The sequence below is a fragment of the Delphinus delphis genome, chromosome 18 (assembly GCF_949987515.2).
Source record: "Delphinus delphis chromosome 18, mDelDel1.2, whole genome shotgun sequence".
Lineage (NCBI taxonomy): Eukaryota > Metazoa > Chordata > Mammalia > Artiodactyla > Delphinidae > Delphinus > Delphinus delphis.
The window spans coordinates 46374518-46394141 of record NC_082700.1 but is presented as its reverse complement, the minus strand read 5'-3'; the positions used below and the strand labels follow the sequence as shown (position 1 = coordinate 46394141).

Sequence of the window (19624 nt, the reverse complement as noted above, 5' to 3'; positions counted from 1 at the left end):
ATAAAAGTTATCCTCTTGGATTTGTCAATGGCAGTCAGTACTTCTGATTATCACATATAGTTTCATAGTAGCCTAGCCCAGGCAGTGTGAACATGGCCGACCTCCATTTATATCTGAGATATCAGAGCACAGTGGAGGACTGATGCTCTGTCCTGAGTCCTTCAATATTGGATGGTTCTCTTAGTATTACCAAAACTCCAAATAAATAAGTGTAGGTACTTAGTTACCTGCTAATTAGTTACTTGGTCTGAAATAACATTTGGTTTTTTGCTCTTTTTCAGTTTTAACAGGTCAGAGTCCTGTCTCAATTAGCATGGCATGGAAAAATGGTTCAAAAAAAGGGTACATGGGCCAGAACGATTTCAGCTTCAGAAAGCACAAGGTTGCTCCCTGCACTGACTGCTTTCTTGGCAGTTACTGAGGACTAAATAGTGGTGCATTATGATTACCTATAGTTATATGAGTTTTTTTCTAGTTTTTCTATAGGTTTAAACTTTCAAGTTGATCATGAGTAGATTAGCAATAACTTTTTAAAGGTTTCTAAAACCAACCCAAATGAAATAAGCAAAACTTTCTCTAAGGAGGAAAATGAGAACTCACACATGTGAGAATAAAGGAGATGAAAACAAAATTTCATTATGCACAAAAGTTTGCTAGGAAAATAAAAGCTTCCTCTGCTTTATTTTTTCCTTTATTATAAAGATTAGTCTACTGTGAAAGTTTCAACTTAAAGCTCTTTATAAAACTAGACAGAAACTAAAACAAAGATCAATAGTATGCAGTAAATCTTGCAATTTGAAAGGTTTAAAAACCTTCAGAAAAGTCTCCACACTCAGATATGCCAAAACAAACAGAGAAGCACACACTAAGGCCACATTAGTGCCTGGGTGTTACCCATTTAGTGTTACAGGTTAAAGAGCATAACCAAAACATGCAACTAGAAAATCTTGTTTGCTATTTTCAAAACAATCACTACCAAAACAAAAACATTACTTCAGATTTTCAAGTTTAGTCAAGAAGAGCCTTTTTTATTTTAAGCGACTTTAATTGTATATGCCCTTTTAACTTTCCACAACTTTGTCCCAGAAAGCTTAATGCAATATTTAGTTACTGTTCATATCTCTACTGAAAATTCAAAATGTGAGTAACCTTCTTTAACAATTATAATGTGTTTAAGATACACTTTTGGAAGTTATTTTTCAAACTAATTTTGAAAAATTAGTTTTGCTACTTCTTTATTGGAAACTAGCATTATGGTCTATGTCTTAAGAAACTGATTAATATCAAAGAAAGTGAATCTAAAACTAGTTTCATGTCCAGGAGTTGTTTCCACTAATTATTTCAAGAGGTCTCATTAAAATTTTAAAACAAAATTGTTTTAAGTGAAAACTCACCTTGTGCCTCATTAAAGTTTCTGGAACATTGGCTTTACCTCGAAAATCAACTGTGTGATCTATTTATGTTAAGAAACATTAATTGACATAACAAACTTTTATTGGACACCTACTCTACGCCAGGCACTCACTGTGTGGTGAACTTCTTTGCATCCATTTTCTCATTTTAATTTCATAATATACATTGGGTGGCAATAGGTAACTAGTGAAAATTTTCAGTGGCTATCCAATTTACTAACAGCAATATGGCACTCAAAAACAGAAGGCCTAAAAATTAAAGTTGTGTATAACCATTAAAAATTACCTTTTTGAAGAATATTCAATGATATAAGAAAATGTTCAGGGTGAAATTATAAGATAAAAAATTAAATTTCTAAGTTACATACAATAATACCCTAAATACATAAGAAAATATATGTATCTGTATACATTTTTGAATGGCTATCTTTGGACAGTAGGATTACTGGTAATTTTCCTAATATTCTAAAATAAACATATATTATTTTTATAATCAGAAATCCCCTCCAATTAAGTGTTACCCTAAAATATTTAATTCTGGTTGTTGAATATATGAAATTTTAAATCAAATTTAGTATGAATGGGATATATTGTGTAGCAGATGAGAAATAAGTTCCTTTGAAATTTTAATATATTTTGAAATGTGCTGATGTATAATGAAAACTTTATTATGCAAATATTTCATTTGCCATTATGACTGAGTTACTTTATAATTCACCTTAAGCTTCCATTGCTTTAATTTCAAATGTGACAAATTAAATATAGATTCTCTTGAAGGTTATATTGCTTTCATCTTAAATAAATTAAACTTAGAGCACAAAGCCATTGACTTCTTTACAAATATCCATTAAGAAATCAAATATGGACTTTGCAAACTTCAGAAATGCATCAGACCCTAAACAGGGATCTTCTTTGCAATTGGTCGATTTTGTGCATACAGCAGGCACTCAATAGAAGTTTTTGAATGAATGTGCAAAGGAATGCATAAATGTCCTCTTTGGCTATCTAGACTTACTTTCCCTTCACTCAGTTTAGATGACCTCAGAAGCACTTCCTCAAAATAACCCTCTGGTTCATCATGAGAAGAATGCCTGGCACCAGCTGGTAGGAGATATTAATAGCATGCCCATTAGGCACTTGTTCAAGGCACATAGATAGCTCAGTGATAAAATCTTTAGAAATATTTGGACAGTTAAGATTATTCAGAATATAAATCAGTTGTGGTTCCTTAAATCTTCAATCTCAATATTAAGAAATCAACATCTGTTTTGGAAATTCTTAAAAAAATAGTAAGATAATAGTAATAATTGCTTTCAATTTTAGAAGAACTCAGCATTTGGGGGCTAAAGAAAGAAAGCTTACAACAGAAAAATTCTTTTTTCTTCTTGTGACCAAGATTCTTTTGAAGGAATCAGATGATAAAATAGAGAAGAGAATGGAATTCCTCCTTCAAATTTCCGTTTTTAGCATTTCACCAATCATTTGCCACTGATAAAAAAGTCGCTTGCCCACAAAACTACATTTCTATTCCTCCCTTGGCAACATAATGCTCAAAAACAGAGATATGCTGAAAATCACAAATTATCCTAGGTCACCCTCAGGAGGGACTCAGGGGAGAATGGGAATGGAATGGGACTATAACCGATTTTTTCAAGTAATACATAATTTAGAAATACTTGCATCTTCACTAAACAGAATTAACCATTCCAACTACAATTTGATATCTGGTAGTCTTCTACCCTTGATCTGTTCAGTGTAACCAGTAAGAAACTTAAATTCTAAGCATCCTGTTGTTACTTCTCATAAAATGGTCTATATCTTACATCACTTTAGATAGCTGTAAAGAGCCGTTACCCTCTGAGCCAAAGTTTCTACAAAAGTATTAGAATTAAGATGAATTGTTTTTCTTACTTAGTGTGTAATGTCTCTAAACGTTTAAATCTATTCATGTAAAAATAACAGATAGCAGCTCTGAATCCTCAAATACTCAGATGAAGAGACATTTCTACTAGGTATCTTACACCATGCTAGGTAGGGACAATGGAGAATAAACAAGAATAAGATGTAGTTGCTGACCTTGAGGAACTTTCCATCTAGCTGGGGAAACAATATGGAAAATGAGAGCTAGTGAGATAAGACAAATGCTCTGTTGTATGGTATGTGGAAAATAGACATTATAAGCAGACAGATATACTACCCTCATCTGGGGTAGAGAGGTAAATAAGGCTGGAGAGGTAGGGCCACATGGAAGGGCTTAGAAGTCTGATAGAAACATTTAGATTTGTTATGGTAGCAAGCAGGGCTCTTTCTGCAAAGCAGTATGAATTCAGGTGGGAGAAAGGAGTTAGGAGTTAGGTCACTAGAAAACCAATTAACATAGGTACAATTTTCTCTTAGTATACTTTAAATAGTATCTCAACAAATAACTAGTGGATCTTCTAAAAATTTTCTTGGTCTTCACAAAGTGTTTTATACTTTCAATCACAGTATATATGCTAGCTCTCTCTCTCTCTCCCAATCTCTTTCTTTTTCTCTCTCTCAAGTATACATCAAGGAATGTAGACAGGTGAATAAAAAACAAGTGAAAAAAAAAGGAAGCATAATTCATTAATTTTAACCTGAAAACTGTTGGTACAAAAAAGCATTTGTAACTCACCTGAAATTATGATGAAAATAAATTTAAAATGGTGTCATTATCACTGAATCCAATTCTAGGAAAATTCTAATGTACACTTACATTCTACCCAACATTAAACTCACTTAAAAATACATGAAATGCATGATTATTACTTACTGTGTTTGTGAGCAATTTAATATTTATGCATACTAAGAATAAAGTAACTTTATTTTGTCACTCCACTCAGTACCTCATCAAAAAGCACAATGTAATTACATTTAGCTTGAACGGATAAGTGAAATGAATATATATTGATTTTACCTTTGCTTTAGTCGTCTTTTGGCTGTTGTGGGAACATTAGCACCATAGCCATAAGAAAAAAGAATCCTTTCAGCCTCATCTTCATTTTCAACTGGAAAATATTGAAGTGTACAATGTGAAATATTTTTTTTCTTAAAAAGTATGCCAGAAGTGAAAATAAAAGAGGTCATAATAATGAATTAAGGAGCATAAGAACATTTAAAAGGGCTAATGCATAACCTCAAGCAGACCATTTGTAAGCAGCAGCACAGTTATTTCGTAAAGTATATGCTTGCTTGGATTTGTTCCATCAATTTTTAAAAGGTTTAGTAAGGGACTGCATCATATGACACGTTAAGTTTTCTTGTTATAAAGCATAATAATACAGATGTTATTTACTCTGAGGTTCAAAGGCTTTCTGCATGAAATGTATGTTATGTACTTCTGAAAAAGTAATGATAAACTCAATTTCATTACTTCTTTTCTTGATTAAGAGAAATGATTATTTTTAATTAGGAAAGATGTTCATTATTTTATCAGAAGAACAACTTTATCCTAACTTGCAATAATGAAATTATGCATTTAAGTAGGCTACTCTGTGAGGAAAATGTACAGTCCTAAGAATCTATTGATGGCATTTAAAAAAAAATTACAGAAAACACAGTAACACCATTTACTTCTAAATTTTGCTATTGTCACACCACTCCCCCAAAGGAATTTTAACTAACAGGTTAATGTTTTATGGGTAAAACGTTTAAATGCGATGACAATTTACTGTAAGTTGAGATGAAAAAATATTTAATCAAAGGCTATAAAAGCTAAAGGTTTTTTAAACCTTTAAAAAAGGTTTAAAATTTAAATTTAAAGCAGTTCATGACATATAACAATTTTTATAACATTATTCATCAATAACCAGTATTTTAATGTCAAAAAGAGAAACCTACTTTCAGAAATGTTTCAGGTTTAAAATAAAGCCAAATATTTTACATTAGTAAGTGAAGCTATTTGCAGGCCTATCACTGTAATATGCACTTATTTGTTGTTTGATCCTTCTGTAGTAAACATTTCAGGAATATTCATCAGTGTTTTTTTTTTCTTCAATTTTGACCCTATTCACAGTGAACCAAGATCAGTTTTCAGAGGTAGGATTAGTAGTTATGAGGGACAAGTGTAAGCAAGAGATCCTATGTGCCATTGCTGATAGTAACATCTATCATTGCTCAGATCCAAGTTGGCTTCTCCAATCCAGCTCTATCAGAACTAGAGCAGGCATTTAGATACCTATCTGACGCTTGTTTCTCTTAAATAGTTCTAAGGTCAGAAGAAAGAGGGGTAAATTTAGCTAACATCTCAAAAACCCATCAGATATTGATGGACAACTTAAATTTGAGTTTAATACTTACTGGATTAATAACTCATGGGCTAACTATTCTAGTGGTGATTTAATTACAGAAACAATGTCATACACAAAATGGCAAATGGTACTAAAGAGATACGAATGTGCCTTAGTACCACTATTTTTCCCATGCTAGAGGCATTAGGAAGGTATGGGGAGAATGACATTCACAGAGAACGTGCAGGAAGGAACTGCAATGTGTAAAGGCACAGAGCTGTGAAGTTTCAGTAATTGTGAGAAAAGTGGCTGAAGTTAGTCTGGAAAACAATAGTAGTAGAAAGGGAGGCCAAGTTCCAACTGTGAATGGGACTAAAGTCTTGTTTGCTAGGCTAAAGAGTCTGGATTTTATTCTAGAGACAACAAGAAATTAAGAGATTAGTACAGGTAAGTGACATGACCAATAGATTTTTGTTGTTGATGCTGATATTATAGGAAAAAAAATTCCAATAATGGGAAAAGGGTGACCTAGATTGGTAGCACAGAGAACTCCTTACAGGTTATAGTAATAATCCAGTTGTGACTTGGTCCATAATAGCAATGGAGGATGGAGAAACGAACCTGGATTCTAGACAAATGAGTAGGTATGCAGGTGAGATGAGGCACTAGATAGGATGAGGGAGGAATCAAGGTTGACAAAAGCTAGTTGGGTAATTAGACAGACTTTAACCTTACTAACAGATCGAGAATACAAGAAAATTAATACGTCTTAGGGAAGGAAGAGAAAATATAAATAATGTTACATCTTCAATGACTGCAAGAATTCCATACAGACCTGTGGAATCACTAGCCTGTGGCCAGTAACTGAAATTGTGGAAAGGGATAAAATTATCCAGAAAGTAGGTAAGTAAGAATTGAAGAGGATGAGGGGAAAAAAAAAAAACCCTGGGAACCAGAAACAGTTAGATAAAAGAAGAGACAACAAAAGCGACGGAGAAGAAACAATCAAAGGCAGGTGACTTAAGCAAGAGAAGAGTTTTGAGAAATGTGACAAATGCCCAGCAGAGGTTACAAGTAGGATGAGGTTGGAGAGTAGGTCCCTCAATTTGACAATTAGAAATCTGATATTTAAAAAAAATTTATTTAGCTTCTAGACAATACCTGTACTTTTAACAATCTGATGACGATCTTTGAAAACGAAACTCCTCAAATATACAAATATTAAACTTATTTGATTACAAAAAGCAATTCAAGTGTAAACAGGATACTGTAATTTGCCATGGTTACACCTTAACAAATGAAGTCTAACCATCTTCATCTCAGCTGAATTAGATGATAATCCTTTGAATACTGTACACACTATAGTACTAAAAAAGAATGTTTTGCACTTACATCTTACAAATTTTGTTTAATCAGTAAGTATTCGTTAAACAAGGATAGGAATATTCTAATTTCCAATGTCAACAGATAGAAAAGAACCTAGTTTACTAATCTTCCAAGTACAAGCAAATGTATTTTATTTTAAGATACTTTTAAGATGGTTTATAAAATATCATAGCAAAAAATTAATTTATGTATCTTTTCTAAAGATTTTGTATAGAAAATATTTACACTCATGGAAAAGCTGAAAGAAGTGTACACTCATATATCCAACATCTGGATTCAAAATTAAACATCGTACTATATTTATTTCTCACACATTTATCTATCACTGTATCCATTCATGAATTCATCTTATTTTTTTGATGCATTTCAAATTAAGTTGCAGACCTGTGCCTTCACCTCCAAACAGTTCAACATGTAAATCATCAACTATAGTTGAATATTACTTATAGTTCTTTTCTAAAAATAAAATTTACATATGGTGAAAGGTACAAATCTTAAGTCTATCATTCAATGAATTTTGAGAAATATAAATAGTTGACTCTTGAACAACAGGGTTTGAACTGCTTGGGTCCACTCAAACATGAATTTTTTTTTTTTTTTTTTTTTGGCGGTACGCGGGCCTCTCGCTGTTGTGGCCTCTCGTGTTACGGAGCACAGGCTCCGGACACGCAGGCTCAGCGGCCATGGCTCACGGGCCTAGCTGCTCCACGGCATGTGGGATCTTCCCGGACCGGGGCACGAACCCGTGGCCCCTGCATTGGCAGGAGGACTCTCAACCACTGCGCCACCAGGGAAGCCCAAGCACCATTTATTGAACAAACTTTCCTTTCTCTAGCTGAATGGTATGCTTCCTTTATTAAAAATCAAATAATCAGACAAGTGTGGGTCTCTTTCTTAGTTCTCTATTCCATTTTGTTGTTGTATTTGCCCTTCTTTATGTCAGTAGTATACTAGCTTGATGCTGTAGCTTTATATTAAGTCTTGAAGTGTAACTCTTCCAATCTTGTTCTTTTTTTTTCAAAATTATTTTGGTTATTCTAGTATGCATATGTTTTCTTTGCCTTTAGGCAAATAACTAGGAATGAAATTGCTGGATCACTGGATAGGCTGTTTGGTTTTATAACAAAGTGTCAGTTCTTCCACAGTCTCACCAACGTCTGGTATAACCAGTCTTGCTAATTTCAGCCATTCTGGTAGGTGTGCCCTGGTATTATTAAAAGTAGACCTTTTAATAAGTCCTTTGAATTTCCACATAAATGGAATACAAAAATGTTAAAAAGAGAAAGGAATTATGATTAGGACGATATTGATTTTATAGAATTCATGATGTATCTATTGATGTTTTAGCAAGTCTTCTTTAATTTTTCTTAGCAATGGTTTGTATTTCATGTTGTTCAATCTATTCCTACACATTTTATGTTTTTTGATACTATTGTAAATGAAATTGCTTTTTAAATTTCTTTTTCCAATTGTTTGCTTCTAGTGTGTCTGTGTGTGTGTGTATATATATATATATATATTTTAATTTTATTTATTTTTGGCTGCATTGGGTCTTTGTAGCTGAGCAGGGGCTTTCTCTAGTTGCAGCAAGCGGGGGCTACTCTTTGTTGCAGTGCGCAGGCTTCTCATTGCGGTGGCTTCTCTTGTTGAGGAGCATGGGCTCCATGTGCGTGGGCTTCAGTAGTTGTAGCATGTGGGCTCAGTAGTTGGGGCACGCAGGCCCTAAAGCATGCGGGCTTCAGTAGTTGCGGTGCATGGGCTCAGTAGTTTCAGTGTGTGGCCTCTAGGGCATGCAGGCTTCAGTAGTTGTGGTGCACGGGCTCAGTAGTCATGGCTCGCGGGCTCTAGAGCGCAGGCTCAGTAGTTGTGGCGCACAGGCTTAGTTGCTCTGCAGCATGTGGGATCTCAGTTCCCCGACCAGGGATCGAACCCATGTCCCCTGCACTGGCAGGTGGATTCTTAACCACGGCACCACCAGGGAAGTCTGAGCTTCTAGTATATTTCTGTGTAATTATTATAGCCTGTTAAATTTACTTATCAGTGTTAGTGATTGCTTTGTAATCTGAAAATACAGTCTTCCTATTCCTTTCCGATCTTTATACTTATTTTTCCTTTCTTGCCTTAGTTCACGGGCTAGGAGTTCAAATACAATGTTTAATGTAAGTTATGAAAATAGAAATCCTTGCCTGGTTCTCTCCTTTAAAGGGAAAGCATTTGATGTTTCATCATTAGGTATAATATTAGCTGTACGTTTTTTGTAGATACCTTTTATCAGATTGAGGAAGTTCTCTTCTACTCCTAATTTGTTTAGACAGAGGGATATCTGCAAAACTATAGAGAAATAGAAGTATGGAACTTTCAAAATAATGCAATATGATAGGAAATGGCAAGGCATAAAAAAGTACAAAGATAAATATGTCTAATCATAAAAAGACATGCTAAGGAATTTGACTTTAGGCTGTTTAAAGTTGATAGGGGAATTAAAGCAGGTGCATGGTATGATCAAATCTGTATTTTATAAAGATTACTCAGACTCCATGAAGAAACTGAAGATAAATTTGGAAACTACTGTAATTATCAGACACTGGCCTTGGAAATTAAAAAAAAAAGGCAATGATAGGAATAAAACAAGTTTTTCTTAAACTGGGCTATCAACACAATACAGTCTTTACGAGAAAAGGTGCCCCATATAAAGTCAACCTCAACTTCAACTGAAGTTTTTAAACCCATTTTTATAAGAATGCCACTATTATTTCTAACTTCTGAACAGAAATAATGCACTGTAGCAAACATCACAGTCAATGGTGAAATGTTAATTTAGAATATTCCCTTGGAGTCAGGGACAACACTGGAAGACAGACAATAAGAGGAAAAAAAAGAAGTAGAAATTAAAGTCAAAGTCTATAACACAGTGTATGCAATGAATTTCTATCTGTCCTTCAATTTCTATCTGTCCCTCAATTTCTATCTGTCCCTCATTCAAATGTCATCTCCCCTCTCAGGGATTCCTCACCTCCAACATGGAATTAACTCAAGATCTCTTCTGTACTTACACCAAGAACTGCCTCTCTCTTGCTAATAGCACTTTAATTATCTGTTAATATGTTTGTCTCTCCCAGCAGACTAGACTAGGAATACCTATAAGCAAGAATTATCGCATGAACTCCATATCCCCAGATCCTGGCATATGTATTCACTTAATAATTGTTTAATGAATGAGCTAAATAAATGAAAAGATAAAACCTTGGCATATGTAATCACTTTATTGCTGAATGAGTGAGGTAAATAAGTGAAAAGATAAAATCGATCATAGTTATATTTTTTTTGATCTCAACTACTAGGATTAAAGTTAACTAATTTTTAAAAATTAATTAATTAATTAGGCTGTTTTGGGTCTTCGTTGCTGCGCACACGCTTTCTCTAGTTGTGGTGAGTGAGGCTATTATTTGTTACGGTGCGCAGGCTTCTCATTGCAGTGGCTTCTCTTGTTGCGGAACACGGGCTCTAGGAGCATGGGCTTCAGTAGTTGTGGCTCGCGGGCTCTAGAGTGCAGGCTCAGTAGTTGTGGTGCACAGACTTAGCTGCTCTGTGGCATGTGGGATCTTCCCAGACCAGGGCTTGAACCTGTGTCCCCTGCACTGGCAGGCAGACTCTAAGCCACTGCGCCACCAGGGAAGTCCAAAGTTAACTAATTTTTAAAATGTCAAGTATTCTTTCAAACAAAAAGTTACAAGTTATATTTCAAAGAAATATAGCAAAGCAGTTTTAGAAACAATATCAGGTTCCTTGTGCTGCCAGAAAAAAAAGCTGTGTGTGGAGTGGTGGGAGACTTACTTTCTGCAGTTTGCATTATTATTTCATCAAGCTCTTTTTCCAGTTTCTCATAAATGTCTAGCCTTGCCTGATGTTCAGAGTTCTGTGCTTGAAGTTCGGTAATACGTTTTTCAGAAGAGGCTTGGAGACTATAAAATTCTTTAGTTAAAACCTAAGAGTGGAAGAAAAAAAATTGCAAAAGCAGAATTAAATAGGTTGACAGTTAAGACAAAAAAAACATGATACAAATTTTTTTTTTAATGATTTAGACATGAAGTAGCTCAATTAAGATGACTGAGGAGGTAAAATACATTTATTTCTGAGGAAAATAATTTGTTTTTAAATGAAAATTATGAAGCACTTTATTATATAAATTGAAAAAAAATTAAAACTTAGTGATAGTTATAGGAGTAACATTAGCATTTGCTTATTAGAATTCAAAAAATTCAATAATGCTATACTCCTCACCTAGGTGGAGGTTATTTATCTGGTGACTACAGGTATTTGAGAAAGGCTTACAGAGCTGTATGTAAAAATTATACACTCATAATGAGTCCTTCAGTTTTTCACCAGAGATTATTTCATTTAGTCTTTTTTAAAATTTATTTATTTATTTATGTCTGCATTGGGTCTTCGCTGCTGTGTGCAGGCTTTCTCTAGTTGCAGTGAGTAGGGGCTACTCTTCGCTGCGGTGCGTGGGCTTCTCATTGCAGTGGCTTCTCTTGTTGCGGGGCATGGGCTTTAGGTGTGCAGTCTTCAGTAGTTGTGGCACATGGGCTCAGTAGTTGTAGCTTGCGGGCTTTAGAGCGCAGGCTCAGTAGTTGTGGCACACAGGCTTAGTTGCTCCGTGGCATATGGGATCTTCCCGGACCAGGGCTCGAACCTGTGTCCCCTGCACTGGCAGGCGGATTCTTAACCACTGCGCCACCAGGGAAGTCCTATTTCATTTACTCTTACCATGGTTTTAATAAGATTTTTGGTTTGCTGAACAATCAAAAATTCAAAGCAGCAAATCAAAATGTAAATGTGAAGTGCTACTCGGGGCAGTATCAGAAAATGCCTTTGTATAGAAAGAAAGGCTAAAAAATTATTAAAAAGAGATATAAAAGACATGGAAATTGGAGTTATTTTATGTAAGAACAAAAAATCCTGAATTTTCCTATGGTAACTCATTGAAGGAATCACTAGGGTGACAATAATGAATTCACTAAAACAGGAGACATTTCTAGTAACAAAGGAATGTTCTAATGCTTACATTAAATTCCAACTATCTAGAAAGTTTACTTACTAGTACAGACTAAATTATGGGGTGGTATTACACTTACTTCCTAACACAACATAAGTAATGTAGTATTTCCTGAGAAGCAATAGAATATTATGGTAAGAATATGGTTTGGAGCCAGAAAGATTTGGATTTCAGTTTTGGCTTTGACACTTATTCGTTGTGATCTTAGGTAATTATTCTTTCTATGCCTACCTCAGAATATTGCTGGAAGGATTACGTGAGAGGATAAACTCACAGTGCTTAGCAGAGTACCTAGAACATAGTAAAAGTGCTGAAAAATATTATTACCATTGCAGGAAATACAACTATGAGAACTTTGTATTAAATGGTTTGTAAAAATGAGATGTACTGCTTTAATTATTCTCAATTTTCTATTAGTTTCTCTAATGACAAAGTTCACCTTAACAAATGTATGTGATTGTGTGCTTCCTGTGATGGTAAGAAAGAAGATGTGGAAGATCTATTTACAGTTTTTAACAAGCAGAAAGTTTGATTTAATATTCTTTTAATCTATTCCATCTCATTTTCTTCAATTATTTCCATCAGAACTCCCCCCCTGAGGGACTTCCCTGGTGGTCCAGTGGTTAAGACTCCGTGCTCCCAGTGCAGAGGGCATGGGTTTGATCCCTGGTTGGGGAACTAAGCTCCCGCATGCTGCACGGTGCGGCCAAACAAATAAATTAATTAATTAACCCCCCCTCCCCCAACCCTAGATAAACTAAACATCATTCCCACCCTCCAAATACATTCCTTTGAAGGGCAGAGAAAGAATAACATGGGAATAATATCTGTAGTATGATTTCTAGTGTCCCTGATTGGGTCAGAAAAAGAAAATTCCTGTTTTAGCATTATTCATTCTTGCTGGCTGGAAATGTTTTCTAGAGAATTTATTATAACAAAATCACCGCACAGTTTAACAATCTGGAGCTTTCAGAGAGTTCACTACATTGCGATGTAATTAAGAATCTGGTGGCTGAATTCCTTGTCAAAGAGAGGATCAGTAAGGATAGTGTTAAATGGCAATTCCTACAGCACAGCTGATACCTTTCATCTGTACCCCACTTTCTCCAATAAAAACACCACACAAAGAAAAAATGCAGAAATGGATATCTAAAGAGATAAAGAATCAAAATGTTGAAGATGAGATATTTCATAAAATACTATTTTAAAAAGAGACTTTAAAAGTAGTATTAAATTGAGAGGTACAATTTAAAATTCTCATTCATAACATAGAGAAGAGATTGTCAGAAACTTTTGATTTGGGGTACCTTCCAATACCTCAGTACCCCATGGTAGTGAATTCTCCTTTATTATGGATTTGTCTGAGTGGCTGCTATGAAAAAATTTATTACAGTTTCTGAAAAGCCATTGAAGAACTTGATTCTTGGACCCATGGAAGGCTATTACATTAAAGATTCTTTAGGAAAAAACCAGTCTATGAACATTTGAGTTTAAACACGAATGCAAAAAATAGGTCAACGGCTTTTAGGAATCCATTAAATATCAAGCTTTCACAGTGGATATCTCCTTCCTTTTAATAATGATAATACAAAATTATATAGATAACACATATATAAAATGAATGAAAATACAAAATTACAGGTCAATAATTGCTTTAAAAAGAGAGAAAAATATAAAGCCAGTGTTTTGAAAGCTTTTGGCAATTGATAATTACGAAAAAATAAAACAAACTGTTCCCAAGTTATAAATCAATGAGAATACTGGGTAAAAGCCACTGAAAAGTACATAATTATAGCAATCTCTACCTTTCACAAAATTATTTCTCTCTAAATTCATTATAAATAACAATTGTCTAAGATACCTTCTGCTATCAGAAAAATGGATTCAAACAATGGTATTATATTAGCTTTCATCAAACCAGTCACTCACTCATTAAATACTTATTGAACATCCACCATGAGTGAGGCGCTGTGTTAGGCATTGGTGACACAGTAATAAATAAACAGTCCTTGTCCTCTCAAAGATCCTAGTTTAACAAAGGAGAAGCTGTAAAGAAACTCCCCTACAGCTTCAGTTTCATCAACCAAAGTTTTTAGAATCATAATATTTTTTACAAAGTTGTTTTTCCATGTAAGACCTTTACACAAGAGAACACAATAATTATTAGTCACCTGCATCCACAGACCAAGTGGGTAGGTCTATGGGAAAGTGGTTTTCATACCACTTTCCCATAGACCTCCTAAAGTCACAACCTTTAGGAGGTCGTGAAATCAATTTAAACTCCAACCAGCTAAAAATAATAGAATAGAATGGTTTAGAAAATATCAGCACTGTATGTTGTGAAGTACTGGTTAGTGAAATGTTTATTTCAGTAGAGAGAGGGGAAGTGCTTCTTTACCTTCCTAAATATAACCCCACCCCCCCATCCCAAATACATCCTTAAGCACAGCCATCCAATGTGAAAAGAAAAAGAAATTGCTAGGAATTATAAAATTAAACCATGAAAAATTTGCAGAAGATGAATACAAAATTAGAGCTAATCTAATCTAAAATGTGTGGGAGAGTCGGCAGTAGCAGATTATGACTGCAGCAATTTCCCAAAGAAGGCACCTGAAGAAGTTTTAAATGCTGAACACTGCTTTGTTTAGAAGTAAGCATCATCTACAATTTTTACTTACGTTTCTTTAAATATGTATTATTTAACATTGTTTTTATGTTTTCCCCTAAGGCTTTATTTTCTGAGACTCTATTTTGTTAGTTTTACTTAACAGAGTACTCTTCAGAAATGAAATTTCTGAAAGATTGTTGTAATGAATACTTACATCATTAGCTAATTAATCATGTTAATGATATTTCCATGTTTTTTATTTTTAATGGTATTACTGCACCTTTCATTCCATGTTTTTAATTTTTATTATTATTTTATTTATTTATTTTTTAAAGATTTTATTGATGTGGACCATTTGTAAAGTCTTTATTGAATTTGTTACAATATTGCTTCTGTTTTACATTTTGGTTTTTTGGCCATGAGGCAGATGGGATCTTAGCTCCCCAACCAGGGATGGAACCCACACCCAGTGCATTGGAAGGTGAAGCCTTAACCACTGGAACGCCAAGGGAAGTCCCATGCTTAGTTGCAGCATGTGGGATCTTCAGTTGCAGCATGTGGGACCTAGTTCCCTGACCAGGGATCGAACCTGGGTCCCCTGCATTGGAAGCATGGAGTCTTAGCATGGACCACGAGGGAAGTCCCTCATTCAGTGTTTTTATTTTTTTTTTATTATTTTTTAAATAAATTTATTTATTTTTGGCTGAATTGGGTCTTCGTTGCTGCACGTGGGCTTCTTCTAGTTGCAGGGAGCGGGGCTACTCTTCATTTCTGTGCACAAGCTTCTCATTGCAGTGGCTTCTCTTGTTGTGGAGCACGGGCTCTAGGCACGCGGGCTTCAGTAGTTGTGGCACATGGACTCAGTAGTTGTGGCTCGCGGGCTTAGTTGCTCTGCGGCATGTGGGATCTTCCTGGACCAGGGCTCGAACCCTGTCCCCTGCATTGGCAGGTGGATTCTTAACCACTGCACCACCAGGGAAGCCCTCCACTTTCTAGTTAAATGAGATTTCCGATTTAAGGGTACTTTTGCCAGTATTTTAAAAACAACAAACAGACCTATGGCAATTTGCATTCTTTTTCTTAGAAATGGTCCTTTCCTTCTTTCCACCTCTTTATCTAAAAGAGGAAGATATGTCCTCTTGATAAGAGATCTTTAAAACTTAAGGACACAGGCTTGTTCTCATACATAACACAAATATTATTTATAAAGCTCAATATGATACAGACCTTGTACTTATGGAGCTTACAGTCTGTGTTAATTTTAAAAGAAAAGCTTATATATGTACCTCCAATTTTTTCTGATATTTTTCACATTCCAACTGACATTGTGTGAGGTTTCTTGCAGTCTCCTCTTGTAGAAGCTGAGCACGCTCACTTTCAAAAGATTTTATTTTACTTTGATGGAGAAATTCTGTTACTTTGCTTTCTGTACTAAGTTGTAGTTCTCTGTACCTGAAAGAAGAAAATTATGAAACACTAAAGAAATCTCAATTTATAGAAACATAAACATTACTTCTACTTTTTTCTATATCCCCATATTATTATGCAGTTAATAACTTTTATTTATTCAGCAGAGCTTTTGTAAATAATTTAGAGAGGCATATGTATGGAAATATGCTAAGTCCAGGAAACAAAACATACCAATTAAACTTCCTCTACTCCTCCCTTCTTTTCATTCCTTCCATCCAAAAATAGTTATTACCTCTCTATGATTATTATTATTTTGTAAGACATTTAAAATAAAAAATGGTAAGAACAAATTTCAGTTATATTGCTTAAAATGACTGAATTTCCATATATTTCATAGGCCTTCTTAAATCTATAGCATTGTTTCCAAACTTGCTATTTCATCTAAGTCTAAATAATATCAGATGGAGAAGAATGGCATGAAATATGCACATTAACCTGCATCTTCTTGAGATATTTGTAAAATAAATTTTTAAGTTAGTAAATATATATATCTGAATATTACAAGAAAACACAATGTACAAAGTACAAAGATAAATATAAAATGATAAGCAGTCTATTACAACACAGATAAGAAACATTCTCTTCATTCCACAGGTATAGCTAGTAATGAAAACATTTCCATTTAACATATAAATCACTGCATATTATAGATTTGAAAATGCTTCAAGTTGACTGTGTTCTAACAGAAAGCAAACAAAGACATATTACACCTTTTCAGGGAGCTATTATGAACCCAGTATAATGCTAGATGTTCCTAAAATTCATTTTTTCAAATATTTATTGAGCTAGACACCATGCCAGGCAAATATGTATACAATGGAAGACAAAATAGGTTTTCTTTTTTTTTCTTCCCCCTTAAAGAACTTAGTTTTTGGGAGTTCCCTGGTGGTCTAGTGGTTAGGATTGGCGCTTTCAATGCTGTGGCCCAGGGTTCAGTCCCTGTTCCAGGAACTGAGACCCTGGTTGGGGAACTGAGATCCCACAAGCCGCGTGGCGTGGCAAAAAAAAAAAAAGAACTTAGTTTTCCGGGGAAGAGAGGAAAATATACATGAAAATTCAATAGAATATGGTAAGTGCTTCAATAAGGTAATCCCTAGGTTCGATGGGAACCTACAGGAAGAAGATTTAACTCAGTTTGTGCAGGTGTGTGTTTGTGTGTGCGCAGCAGGCGGAGGTACAGGGTGGAAAGTACTCTCGGAAGTAGAAACAAGAGTATGTGCAGGGCGGGAAGCAGAGAGCATAGTCTGTTTTATTCATAGTATCTCATTTAATCCTTACAACAGCTCTATTAGGTATTTTGCAGATGAAAAACCAGAGGTTCAGAGATTAATTTCTTTAAACAGGAAGAAGGTGCTGGTAAATTTCAGGTGGGGTCTCAAATTCAGCTATGTTTGAGTCTACAGGAATGATCTTTCCACTATTACACAGTACTCTTAACTGACATTTCTGAGTTCAGATAAACTTTCAAATGTGTTTTAAAGGTCATTTCACTCTTGTAAGTGACAATAACATTCAAAGTATAACCAGAGAAAATAGGCATTTAGATATTTGCTACAGGCTACTTCACTCTTGGTACTCTTATCTTTAGTAAAAGCATCTCACAATCAGATTGGTGGAAGTTCCATTCAAGCATATTGCTACACATTATTTAATTCATACCAAGGCTTTAAGGTGAATGCAGCTTGTGTCTTTAACTTTCTGGAAAGTCCAGGCATTAATTTTATGTATGTATAAAAGAACAGCTAGGTCATATGGTCACTCCAGTTGTAACTTTTTGAGGAAATGCCAAACTGCTTTTCAATGTGGTTGCACATTCTCACCAGCAATTACGAGGGTGGTAAGTTCTCCACATCCTTATCAAAACTTACCATTGTCTCTTTGATGATAGCCATCATCATGGATGTGAAGTAGTAAAAAATTATTTTTCTCAAAAATTTATTAATTCAACAATTTACTGACATGAAAATGCCCTGTACTCCCTGGGGTAAATTGTCTTATAAATGCATAAAACATATGTGAAATCCATACCTATTTGTATGTTAAACTGTGAGACACACTAGACTTCATTACTGAAATATATTCTTGATAAGTCATTTGGAATGTGCTATTTATCTTTAAAAGAATTTGTTTCGAAAAAATTAAACAGCAAAGTTTGCCTTTTTCTGGATTCAGGACATTGTGGTTAATTCTGAGGTCAATGCTAACTCCAAACAGGAAATGAAAGACTTAGGTTTTAGATTTCACCTGCTCTTCTTATTCATTATATGACACTTGAAAGTTACTTTTAGCACTATTATTCTTCCCCTATACTGAACAGTTAAGTAGTTATCTCCTAGAAATTTGAGGATACTAAGTTTAATAAAATGACACTTCTATGAACCAAATGATAATTCTTTTTAACCAGATATACTTATTTTTTATTTTTTTATACAGCAGGTTCTTATTAGTTATCTATTTTATACATATTAGTGTATATACGTCAATCCCAATCTCCCAATTCATACCACCACCACCACCCCCCTCAAATGATAATTCTAAAGACTCATCTATTCTCATGTTGCTTACACAGTAAAAGAAAATCTGCCTCAAATCATTCTGACTTTGTAATAATAGTTACTCTTCTAATTTAAGTTGAACTGTGAAAATGCTGAGGAAATATTAGAGCTGCAAACGCAGTTCCAGAGTGAGGAACAGATGACAAGGGTACAGGTTGACAATCTCAGGTAACTTCCTCCTACTTGTTTTGCTAATATAACCTGTCACATTTTACTTTGTTGACTCAGACTTCTCATTTTATCCTCTTAATGTGAACATCTTACTTGAACTAAGTCAATATTATTCACATGTTAACAAGTTTATGTTTGATATCCTAACTCAGCATAGTAACCTTAAGAGGTCACATTTCTTACAAAGTTAAAGTATAATCAGAATCTCCAACTATTGTTAGCCCAGGCCCCCAACGTGACTAGATGAGTCTTTATGCTAGCTGGGTTTTTAGTTTTCATACTACTTTCTCATAAATCACATACTACTTTAAAAATAGTAATATAAGGACCTAGAATGAACTGTTTTTGCTCTCAAGGAATATTCACTGCAACGTACTTTGGGCTGGACAAACAAGGAGAATTTTACCTGTTAAAAGGTGAAAATCAACAATTAGACAGGAAACAACAGAGATGTTAACCCATGAGAAATGCTCTCAGCTATGGTGAATTAAACTCCAAGCAGCATGGCATATTCTGCAGTGCTGAGAAATAACTGCAGGAGAGACATCAACATGGAGTTCTGTTCTCAGAAATGGGAGAGCTCACTTGAACAAAAGCACCAGATAAAACACTAAATAGCAACAGGTTTTCATAACAATATTTACATCAGCAGTCTTTACATATATATGATGGTGAAAAGTTTGCTCATTACACTCTGATGTATTAAGCCAAGC

General features: G+C 34.7%; 1 protein-coding gene across 2 annotated transcripts in view; it reads right to left on the bottom strand.

The window, feature by feature from the left end:
• The window catches only part of PIBF1 (progesterone immunomodulatory binding factor 1), a 211905-nt gene that overhangs the window by 68348 nt on the left and 123933 nt on the right, over positions 1-19624 (bottom strand). For both annotated transcript variants that reach the window (XR_009516771.1, XM_059995626.1), the window contains exons 11-13: positions 16002-16167; positions 10883-11033; positions 4351-4441 (exon numbers count right to left, since the gene is read on the bottom strand). Coding sequence is in view for 1 of the 2 variants with exons in the window: in XM_059995626.1 (XP_059851609.1) it covers positions 4351-4441; positions 10883-11033; positions 16002-16167 (408 nt within the window). In the remaining variant the exon portion in view is untranslated. The remainder of the gene's footprint in view (positions 1-4350; positions 4442-10882; positions 11034-16001; positions 16168-19624) is intronic.